Source organism: Dermacentor silvarum, chromosome 1 (genome assembly GCF_013339745.2).
Source record: "Dermacentor silvarum isolate Dsil-2018 chromosome 1, BIME_Dsil_1.4, whole genome shotgun sequence".
Classification (NCBI taxonomy): domain Eukaryota; kingdom Metazoa; phylum Arthropoda; class Arachnida; order Ixodida; family Ixodidae; genus Dermacentor; species Dermacentor silvarum.
This window is the reverse complement of record NC_051154.1, coordinates 48,163,901-48,176,078: the sequence shown is the minus strand read 5'-3', so window position 1 is coordinate 48,176,078 and position 12,178 is coordinate 48,163,901. Positions and strand designations below refer to the sequence as shown.

The 12,178-nt window shown below is 41.1% G+C and overlaps 1 protein-coding gene across 5 annotated transcripts in view; it reads right to left on the bottom strand.

Moving 5' to 3' along the window:
• Positions 1-12,178, bottom strand: part of LOC119462347 (oxysterol-binding protein-related protein 6-like) — a 131,900-nt gene that overhangs the window by 47,602 nt on the left and 72,120 nt on the right. For all 5 annotated transcript variants that reach the window (XM_037723697.2, XM_049667632.1, XM_037723692.2 and 2 more), the window contains exons 4-6: positions 9,663-9,716; positions 9,471-9,584; positions 7,432-7,591 (exon numbers count right to left, since the gene is read on the bottom strand). In XM_037723697.2, the coding sequence (XP_037579625.1) occupies positions 7,432-7,591; positions 9,471-9,584; positions 9,663-9,716 (328 nt within the window). The remainder of the gene's footprint in view (positions 1-7,431; positions 7,592-9,470; positions 9,585-9,662; positions 9,717-12,178) is intronic.

Here is a 12,178-nt window from a genome sequence, read left to right as displayed (position 1 = left end):
CATACTTACTGCACACACAATCTATGTTACAGATCAGCACACTATGTGAATGTTGAATGTAAAAAAGAGCGAACATTTTAAGATTGTAAATGTTGGCAACAAATCAATCAAACCAAGCTCAAAGATGGCTAAGGACAGCCTTCATCCCTCAAGATCTTGCAAGTACTACCTGTAAAACTAGTGCAAAATATAGCAAGAAGACTCCTATAACATTGCCAAACACATTTTTTCTTTGACTTTGTTTCACATGGAGGCATGCTTTAACTTCAAAAGCACTTTCGAATTCAGCTTCCAGAACAGTGAAGCTGCAGAAGAACAAACAAAAAGCCAGACGTATCTGACACCATTACAACCTCCATGTAACTAGCTACAAGACAGCTAAAATTCTGCTGTGTGGACAGGAGTCACACTGTGGAAAAATCCCTTCCAGGTATATCTTAACATGTGCAATGACCAGATTTTGTAACAATCCATTTCATTTTCCATTCTTCTTTTCTTATCTCCATCATGCTCACTGACAAGTCCTGGCAATTGTGGTGCAGTTGCACATGAGCCAATGATGAAGGGTGAAAAGAATGGAAAAGTAAATGGAACAGATTTATTAACCATTTCGTCCCAAATTCTTTCTGTAAAAAAAGTGTACAAGATTTCCCAACTTTTTTTTATTCTAGCAAATCTTGAACGTTATATTGTGATTTTAAAGATACATTACATATGCAGTTCACCTCTTATATCCACCTAAAATATTACTGAAAGACACCTGCGCAAGAGAGGCTCTCCTTAACACACGTTGAAGGCTCAAACTTAATTATCTGAACAGATTATAGCGAAAGGAAATGAAAGCACCGAAGAATATGTTAAAGCACCAAGACTCAAATGCACTACGAGAACTGAGCTGACGCTCGGGAAAACAAAGCAGAAGTTAGGGCCTTTACGTTGGCAATATCGGTACAAACAGCTAGGATGAATACAGCTAGGATGTGGTAGTTTTAAAGGGTTAAAAAAGATGGTTCCAGACTAGCCTAACACAGCAAAAGCTGGCATGAAGAAAGGAACCGGCGGGCAGGTGCACTTCTTGTCAGCTTTATTTTCACATCACATTGCACTGACAGAATGGGAATCAAACACTCCAACATCAAGGAATGCCCTTTGCTACAATGTCACACTGGACATTGCGCCACACAAAAGTACATGTTGCTAAAAGTGACTTATAACTAAGCACTCTTGACCCTTTTCCATATCCTACTTATCACAGCGAGTTTGTAATAATATGAGTATTGAAAAGCCAAGCTTTGTCACGAGTTGCATGTCCTAAAAGGTCTTTTTTTTTTATCACTACTTTTGCAATTGTTGAACATTTGTGAGTAAGCTATGTGTCGCACTTCGTTGGCCAGGATAACAGCTGCATAATAAAAATAGCTAGCAATACTTGTGGACCATATTCATTGATATACGGATAAGGTTAACTGAACAATGAAGGTCAATAAGATCAAATTCGAAGAGAAGCACAAAAGTAAATGTGAGTAAACAGGACAAATGCTCCCTGTTTACTTGTTTTGTCTTGTTTGTCCTGTCTGCTCGGTACTTTGGCTTCACCTACAAATTTAGGCTCAAAGATCTTTGTACAGTATGAACTAACAAACTCAACAAGTAGTCTGAAGCTAACTGAACAAAACAAGTAGAATTATGGCAGTCTTTTACGAAAAAAAAACTGCAAACTGCAAGAGCTCCCCGCAACTAATATAGTGACAAAATAAAAGAAGTGTCTTTTGGTCACACAGACCATCTGTCTGGCAACAAATGTTAAAGCAGGGCTTGGCCCCAAAGCATGTACACCCTTCTGAAAAAACATAAAAGGCCAGCAGGCAGTTACCAGTGTTTTCTGGCTGGCCTTTTCATCATTTTTTACAATAGGGTGTACAGCTGCTGTCAGACTTAGCCCAAACAATGAAAACTATAGTTGCTAATGGATCTATAGCAGCTTAACTTTAACAAACATGGGATGTAAAGAGCAAACATTGAATGCTTTAGAAGGAAGACACATTAAGCGAGCACATTCAAAACACCCCAACCAGAAATTTCCAGCACCCTCCACAAGAGAAGCAAAAAGGTACTTAAGGCACATCCAGGTTTTACATACTAGTATCCACACACAAGAATGCATTAGGAACAGTAGAACAGCAGAATTTTTAAAAGCAGATGTAGCCCCTGCAGCACCACAGTGAGGCCACTATATAGGTTGTCCCATCTATTAGCCAAACTGCTCAACGAAAAAAACACGGTGCAAGATATGATCTTATGACCTACGGTGATCTGTCTTCAGACATCTGACGATCGAACACTATACATTTTATAATTGTATCTTGCACCGCATTTTTTTAATCTTATTCTCTCTCTCTTTTTTCGTTGACCACCTTGGCTAACGTTAGCTGGGACACACGGTATACCCACACCTTCCGCAATACATCTGCAACTTCTATAGACAAAATAGGAAAACAAAATATCTAGGTAGGTACTGCTTGTGTCAAATGTACTGTATACCGTACATTTCCTTAAATGTGGGCTCAATCCTCCGATATGGTGAACAATGTGAGAGCCTTGACTTAGTTCCTGCAGATTCAGTAAACTTCTGTTAAGATGAACGTTTGATAAGATAAGCACACTTTCATGGATCCCTATGTTCACCTTCGAGAGAGTCTACTATGAAACACAGTCGAATCTCGATAATTTGAACTCAAAGGGGCTCGAAAATTTGTTCAAATTAAAGGAAACTCATTGAATGGTTGACTTACGGGCAACGCATGTGCACTGAGCTAACATGAGTGACGAGTTCCTGAAGTGTGGCTTCACAGCAGTGTGGTATGTGCTGCCGTGAAGACAATTCTAGGCGAAATTCTTTATGCTGTGAAGCCGCACCTCAAAGTAAAATTTGCATGTAACCTGCATCCCAACATTACTGTTAGACTTTAAAAATTTTTGGTGCAGGTTAGGATGTACATGCAAAAATAGGGTACTTGCAACGGGAGAAAGGAGCAACAGCCAGTGCACGGCTGCACTGTTGAGTCAAAACGCTGCCACACGAGTTGGCACACTGCTGAGAGCATGATCGGCAGAATGGCATGTTCGTATTAACCGTACAAACGCTTATGCATTCGAATTGCCAGGTGTTGTCGCACGCTGAAATGCAGTTGACTTCCATTAATTCGACCCTGACTGGACCGACAAAATTGATAGAATTATCCGGCTGGTCGAACTAAAGATGCACAAAAAAACGTCAAAACACCACCGATTCATTTGGCAGTGGTTGCCCAATTGTAACATGCCACCGAATCAAATGCATGCACCCTTTCTGTGTGTCCAAAGTGGAAAACTAATGTAGAAATGATATTAAAGCTCCTAAACAAAGTAGAAATCTAACGCGCACCCCACTTTTTAGCAAGCAAAATGGGCAAAGATCAAATATGTGTTGCACAAGGGCGGCCAGTTTTCTGAAGCTAGCTTCACCGCATGGTTATTTTTGAAGTCAGCTTCACCTCAATATAGCAGTGTTATGCGGTAAAGCACACAAACGCCTCGAACACGGTTTTGGTTTCGTGTCTGATAGCACTGTACAGGCCATTTTCGGCCCAATTTTCTTGGGGGGGGGAAAGAAAGGTGGGCGCTAGAATTGGGTAAATACCATAATCAGACATTGTAAGCTACCATTATTGATTCATAATCTTCAGAGGGAAGGCCGAAAATAGGCGTTTTCGATGAGAGATTACATGTGTTCAAAGTATTTACCGTTCCTTAAGCTCCGCCGAGACATGCTGCTGCTAAAGTAATCGCTATTGGGGTCACCAAAGGGGTCACGCGCATGCATGCTGACTGGCCAAGTTCAAATTATCCGGCGAAGGCCAATTTTAGGATAGAAATAACAAAAGTTTGGGCCCATAGAAATGCATGGGTACCAGCTGGGACCTTCGGTTGGGATCGAATTAACACGAAAATTTAATTACCCGAGTCTAATTAGCAGAAGTCTACAGTACACATATTTTGACAGGACCATGTCAGTTCAAGTAAACCGGAAGTTTGAATTAAGCAGGTTTGAATTAAGCAGGTTTGAATTAACGAGATTCCACTGTACTATGCAAATGCACCCAAGACCAGAGCTGTCTCTGCACTGTGTAGCAGAAACCCTGTAGTAATGTAGCAATTGTACAAGGTTCCAGAGTTCAAAAAGGATACTACTCCCTCAGTAGAGCTTCAGAGTGCCAGCGGTCATGTGGCAGCAGGAGCCCTACCACACAGCCCAGCTACAGCTCTGGTCATAAGGGAGTTTTAGTATAGCGGAAAACAGCAAACGCAAGGATTTAGCATTAGCGTTAGCGTTGCATGCTGCAAACTGCGCATGCGCAGAACGTATATGTAGCCAGAACTCTTACGTACGTACGTTATTTCCGGAATATAGCGTTCAACGCTAACGCACGCAAGGGATTCCATACGTAGGGCAAGATGGCGGCACCTGTTGAAGCGAGAGCCGTCCATTTCGGATCTATCGAGTCGTCGGCCTGCACTGTTTGGCTCATTCGTTCCCCACTAATGCTCGTGTTTGCTTTAGATTTATGTGACGATGCTTCGACAGCGGCCTACAGGTGGCAAATGGGCGTTGTTTTCGATATACATTCTCGATTAGCGGCGGAGTAGGCTTAACGAGAGGGTTTGCTCATGTTTGCTGTATCTGCCTCGAGATGGCGCCCAAGTGTATTTGCGTTAGCGTTAGCGTTTTGCTTCGTTCCGCTATTCTAAAACACTACCTTGTACCGGGCAGTGCAGCCTTTCTTTACGTTAGCATTGCGTCACACGCTAACGCTAACGTAAGCGTTTTCCGCTATACTAAAACTCCCTATAAATGCAGTGACCAATAAACTATGGACAAAGGTTCAATGCACGCTTACGAATGAAGGCAATAAATGATCCATGTCAACAGCACTTGGCAGCTGCTAAAAAATTTGATTTGCATGAACACACGATGCACATCACACGCTGAGAATGTCCAGCTGGGATGACCAACATATGCGCTTAATTTCATGTCTGCAAACAGATGTCCTGCCAGGGTTGCTGAACAAGTGAACACAGCCAGGTGAGCAAAAGAGTCTCATTCACATAACTTCACAGTCACCACAGTGGCACACAACGCAATGCACATGTCATCTCAAGTACACAAGTATCAACGTACCACAATCTGTTTTCAGTAACAAACGAGCCAGAAAAAGGCCTCAACCTTAACCTTCAAACTTAATTTTTGCCTTAACAAAGAACTGTGTTCATGAAACTTCGTGTACCTTGAACTTCTACTAATGTGTACTTTGTTTACATGCACAGGCTCCTTTCCTGGCTCTCTCCTGGCCATGGTTATCATAGAAGCTATATACATGATACTTTCAGCCCTGTTCTTTCCCCCTAATGATTTAGTTGTGTATGCAAACAAAAGTGTATGCAAACACAACGGAAACAAGTAGGAACCAGTTTTTGAGAAGAAAAAGAAGGTAAGTGGGTCATTTATTTCATGGATCGAGGAGAGCGAATGTTACACAGCACTAGAATGTGTGCCATAGCAGACGTTGGTAGCTTAAGATAACATTTCCCCAGAGTGCTCACTGCTTTGATTATCAGTTTGGCAACTTCCAAATTCACTGTGTTTAAACTTGGGAATTTCACTGGGTGAATCCTGCAGGTTAACATAGAAGCTGCTGTCAGAATGCAAAAATAGAAATGTTTGTAGAGTGTCTCTAAGCTCTGATCCAGTTTGTTCGGGCAATGCAGTGCAGTACTGTGTAGAACTCTGGCCAGAATGCTGGCTCTCTGCCACCATGCCACTATGTGACAACCCAGAAATATGACCAGCAGCTCCATCTGGAACTGCAGGAAGTGCCACATCTGAAACTACTGGCACACGATGAATACCTTCTATAGAATCATCACTTGATTCTACAGTAGCTAAAAGCCAGTCTAAACCCAACTCTGCCTGCTTGCAACAAGGCCCTTTATTCAGCCTCCCTGTACTGCCGTCAAAACATGGCCCAGTCCTAGACTGCGCTAGCTCATGAAGCCATCTTGACTCGAAAGAGAAGGCGAGATCCTGTCCAGTTGTATCACTATCTTGGATTGTCCGGAACGATAAATGAGGCACCGCCTGCTGATTGTCTCTATATTTAGGAGAAGTGTAGGCAAAACTAAGGCATTCCACATTGGTTGAAGTAGCTTTTTCACCTTCAACACTACATGTAGGATCATTACCTGAATGACTAGGAGGCAAAGTAAAGACTGGTGATGTTAACACAGATTCAGGAAGCTCGCAATTAGGCAAATTTTCTGCTTTAACATCTGATGATATGCCTTGCAGATGTTCTGGGTCTGGCTCAAGACCACGCTGCATTCCACATCCAGAGTCAATCAAACACAGTCCACTACTGTCACATTGCTTCAAAGTTGCCAGCTGGTCAACTCTTTCAGGATGTGTCAAAGCTGACTTGTCTGTGGACAATGTGTCCACAATAACTTGAGGAGTGGGTGCACTTCGTTTTATACGTCCTTTTAAAAGCATGCGTGGATGAGTGTGTCCCATAATTTTAACTCTTGCATTATGCTCTGTTTCAATGGTCTCACCATCTGAATCGGTATTAACACCAACATCAGTTCCTTGCCTTAACGTCTGCAGACCATTGAAGTTCCTGTCATGACGGGCAGCCAAAGAATTTAAACAGACAGTGGGCACCTCTTCTTCCCCCATACGTCTCTCACTTTTTCTCCGACTAGTAAAGTCAACCACATGTGCTTCTTTGCATGTGTGCTCATCAAATCCATGAGTAGGTGGCATCTCTTCAGATGATGTGTCACATGTCAAAGAGTTGGTGTAGTTACTTCCAAGTGCAGGATAAAATGTCACTACTAATGTGTTTGTGTCAATGCCGCAAGTTGTGGCACCTCGCCCAGCGCCGACACTTTCGACAACTTCATCTGAAGTCTCTGCATCAATTTTCGGCTCTGTGCCATCATGTGCCTCAACCAACACCTTTGAAGCACTTGTGCCTATAGCCAACAAACTCTGTTTTGATCCTTTACATACGACTTGAGCCAATAAATTTTCATCAACATTTCTTACATCTTCAGTTACTTCCTTCTTTAAAGTCATGAGCTCTCTGGCATTTATGCTCGTTGAAGGAACATCTGAAGAGACTGCAGCATTCACTTGTGGATTCTCGCTGGCTGCACTCTCCTTTGCTGCCATCTTGGAGCACTTGCATGTGTTGAAGCCCTGCGTGCCCAGGACTGAGCCAGCGAGGCACACTTGGGTGCAAGTGCGTGCACTCAGCATCAGCTCACGGTAGCAGTGGTGGCGACGGCAAGTTGGAGGGTCATTTAGGGGGCACTTGCAAAGAGTCAACGCACCTGATGGTCCATTGCCCCCTGGAACACCGCCAGAGTCCTCGGCAGCAGGAGAGGTCATCTTGGGTGCCTCCCGGCTACCAAAAGTAATTTCATGCTGTCGGTAGAGCCTGTGGTGCTGCAGCTGAGACACCCATTGCTGGAACTGCGCTTGATTTTTTACCTGCGCAGACAGCAGGAATATATTAGACAACTTAGAGCCTAAAACTGACACTTTTACCCCTGTTATCCTGTGCTCTGTCAGACCTACAAAGATCTTGAAATGGAACAACTGTACTAGAATAGAAGCTCTCAAGATTGTTCAACCCACAACAGCAGTGGTGGCCTAGAAATAATAATTGCTAATGCCGAAATATCACATGTCAGAAGAATACAAGGTTTCTTTATCTAATTATAAGCTCAAGAAAGCACATAGCACTTTATACCTGGAACTCTGCTCCAGTTATAACATGAGAGTTTTCCCATTTTCATACTTCGTAACTGCCAAGAATCCAACAATCATGTGATTGAGCTTCGTGAAGCCAACTTCCCTATGTCTTATTAAGAATGCACAGGAAAGGAGACACATGCACAGGAAAGGAAACAGGTATGTGAGAAAACAAAGTGACAAAGAGATAAGGGAGGCAACAACACAAGGCAGCTCAACAGCTCAACCAGCTACTGCGATATTCACCAACACAGCCTCATCTGAGAAAACACAGCTGCCCCAGTATGCATGCATCTGGCCATTCAGGGCAGTTCATTGCACTTTTTCTAGGGTGTTTTGCATAGCACGAGGAGCTGCCTATTGACCCAATGCACACCCCAACAAGTTTTAGCACATGGGAAGGGTAGTGTTCTTAGCCGAGAGTGCACACCACTATGCTAAAATTTTATATTTTGCAAACATTATATCACAAATGCTCAACTGAGAAATATCCCTATTCAAACAATTCAAATGAACTTTGACACATTTTTTATATATCAATGTTTGCTATGCTTAATCTTCATATTCATCTCCAACTTCTCATTCTTCCTGTGAATTACTATTAGCTAGAATATGAAAGAAGAATGGGAACCGAGGGGCTCGATTTTATTAGTCATAACCACATAACCCGCAACATCCGCATTACGCGTGCTTTGCACCACCAGTAGTGCAAAGCACGCGTAATGCGGAGGTTGCGGGTTCAGCTCCCGCCAGCTACAAGTTATCTTTTCGTCCACTTTCCAGTTCCCTTTTCTTCATTATTTTCTACATTCCAATTTCAACTACACTTAATTTCCCCGATGATTTCCTTGGCTTCGTTGTCTGTTGGGTTATGTGGTTATGACTATTAGCTAGAATGTCTCATTTCGTTTTGAAACAGAACTACAGAATATATAATCTTTCCATAAGTATGCATTTGTCAGATGAACATTCATGAGCAAAAGTGTATGAACTAGGAGTTTTGTAAAAAAGACAAATTGCTTCACCGCCTAGACAAGCAGCCTTGTAATTAAGTTTTGGACATCACAAAACAATTTTTTGGCTACAAACATTACTTCTAAGTTGTGATACAGTAACTTCAATACCAGAAATCACAGAAACTGACAGTTTTTATGCGACCATTACAGATAGTTTAATTTCAGTTCTGAGGCATTCAAAAGTTATTCACAGAGAAAGAACAACCTAATACTTAGAGTGCAAAAAACAAGAAACTTATAGTCCAAAAAACAAGTTTGTTCTCCTTTGTGAGGCACCTCAACTACATGAGCTCTTGTAAGAGCTAAGCATGCAGAACACAGTGATGCTGTTATGAGAATTACCATGACAAAGGCGCACCAAGAAATTCTGCTGCATTTCTTAGTAACCACAACAAACAAAATTGACGTACCAGCACATGCATAGAAATCGGCCTCACTGTTAACGCTATGGTACCTTTATGCCAACACGACAATGGTCATGCAATAAAATGTCAGAAGTCTGCAAATGCCATATTTGTATAATTTCTTCTCATTTCTCTACAAAATGTGTAATGTTCCAAAGCAGGAAAAAAAAACAGTAAAAGGTAATTCAAGCATACCTTTAGATGATAAATAAATTCCTCAGCATCAATGTCAATTCGCCGCCCTTTGCTTTTGGTGGAAATTACAGAAAGCCCAAGGTCAACTGACCCATGATTTTTGCCTTTTGCCATCTGCAATTTAGAAAACCTATTAGTTCTCTACGACAGGCAGAACTTGAATAGAGCAACATTCGAACAGACAATACTTACATCTGTTGAAGACTTTGCATACGTTAGGATCCCCTTCTCAAGACAAAAAAAACGCTGCAAGAAAGCACCAAACAGTTTTGTAGTGTGCACACAAGCAAATGCTCAAAATGGATTAATCTATGATTGGGATCAAAAACAGAAGCTGAATGCTTCAAAAGTTGGCCCCAACTAACCAGCTCCTAGCAGTGATGCAAAAAATTAATACCAAAGCAACAATTTTTTGCACAGCAAAACACAATCGGTAACACGGTGTTTATATAAATGTAGATGTCAGCTGAAAAGAGGCACTACCTGATTTGTACTGAAGCACTGGCCACAAAAGTAACTCTCAAAATGAGACTGCAATGGTTACATCACTTCGCAAGCAATATCCACTACTACCATAAAATCCTACATATAATACAATCCTCAATATAATAAGATATGTAATTTTGTGGCCGTAAAATGACAAAAAAAAAATAAGGGCAGTTTATCTTTATATACAACTATTAGAAATAATTAATTCTGGTCATTTAAGACTAGTGGTGTGCAAATATTCGAAACTTTGAAATAACAAATCGAATAGTCACAATATATTCGTGAATACAAATATTTTTTAAATAATTTTCTAATATTTCAAAACTTCAACTGCACCCAATTAAACATGAAAATGGAGCAAAAGTACACTAAATTTTCACCATGGGCATAGTATAGGCATCAAACATGAGAACTAGTGTTGTGGAACAGGATATGTCACTTAGGTAGCCATACCTTAGAGGCTGTAAAACAATCATTTGCACTCTCTGAACAGCCCTGTACATGCAAAGAAACTACTTGCTTGCTCCTAATGCTCTATTTGTGCTTTTAATAAAAAATGTTTAATAACATACCATGCAATGACAGAAACGATACTGGGATGTGAACATCGTTTTATATTAATTGTGATAACGGCTATTTATTATTCGAAAACTATTGGGTATTCAATTCTTCTGACACTATTTGATTCATTCTCAAAAATCACTATTCGCACACCTGTACTTAAGAACAAAGAGAGAGAGAGAGATGCAAGTTTTAACGATATGCTTAATTAAGAACAAGAAACTTTGGCACCTATACATAATACAACATGCCATTTTGACGCATCAAAACGTGGAAAAAGTCTCAGTAGTGTTACATGCATAACTTCGTGGTAGTCTGGTCAAGATGTAAATCAACCTAATGCTTATCCTGCATGCCTTGTACATGAGTTTCTTGCTACCAAGAACCTCAGCCACAAAATTCAGACAATGTTGACAAGCAGCACAATGAAAGAACAAACATAAATATACTTTCAGAGTAGTGAGATGTGTCTGAACTTGCTGAAGCAAAAGAGAGAGAGCATGTGCTTCTCACTGGAATTAATTTTAAAAACATACAAGAGGTGTTAACAGAGCATATAAATGGGACAGATACGAGAGCTCCTTACTGCACAAGTTCATTGACGATGTGCTGACACCCTTGCATTGGTTCTTGTGGATAAACAAATGACACAGATTCCGCATGCCCAAACCTCTCGAGACTCATGATACAGCAGCTTGCAAAGAGTGCAATGGAATCACAATTTTGACACTGGCTGACCCATATACTGAGGAACAATCCCTTTAGTGTATTGGTGTGTTTATACAGTCCAGGTACACATTGCAAATCATGTTTCCAAGCAATCAGCATGCTCACAAGCATGCTTCTTGACACAAACTTAACAAGCTAAGCAAATAATTAACTTGAAAAATGCATCAAGAAGCTTGCTTGTGAGTAAGTTGCTTACTACAGAAACATGGTCTACAGCATTCCTCTTTCATGTTACAACTGTTACATAGGCCAGACAGGTAGGTGTATATAAATGATAGATTGCATGAACACATGAACCCACTAAAGGGATTGCCGGTGAGCGATCTGGTTCAATTAAAATTATGTCAGCAATCCACCTTCTGCAAGCAGCCATAATGTGAAAACTTGTCAGAGTAAGCTGCATGAGGCAAAATGCAAGACAAGTGCATCAGCACACTATCGAGAAATAGTCATGTCAATGAACTTTTTTTTGTATCTGTCCCAATGACACTATTGCATGTTCTGCTTTTTTAGTTATTCATTACAGAAGCACATATTTCTCCACTTTTTGTTCAGGAAATCAGTTCGTAGGCCAGCACCATGTGTGTCCATTGTTTGAGCATTCCATGCTGTTTACCTTTTTCTGTCTGAATAACACATCAGGTGACCCAACTGTTTACTTTTCTGAATATTGACAGTCATTGTTCCCTAACTTCCCAATGCTCAGGTAAGTTTTATAAGAGATATGCAAAAGTTCGTTAAGCTGGCATCCCCAAACATTCTTACAGTACACAAGAAGGCCAGCCTCAAGTTCTCAGCACTGGTGAAGCTGAGGACTGCATGAAGGAGGATGAGGGTTGCAAGAGGAGCGCATTAAGTGAAGGCCAAAATGATTAATTTGATTATGAGACACATCGCAGTGGGGGACTCCGGACTAATTTTGACCACCT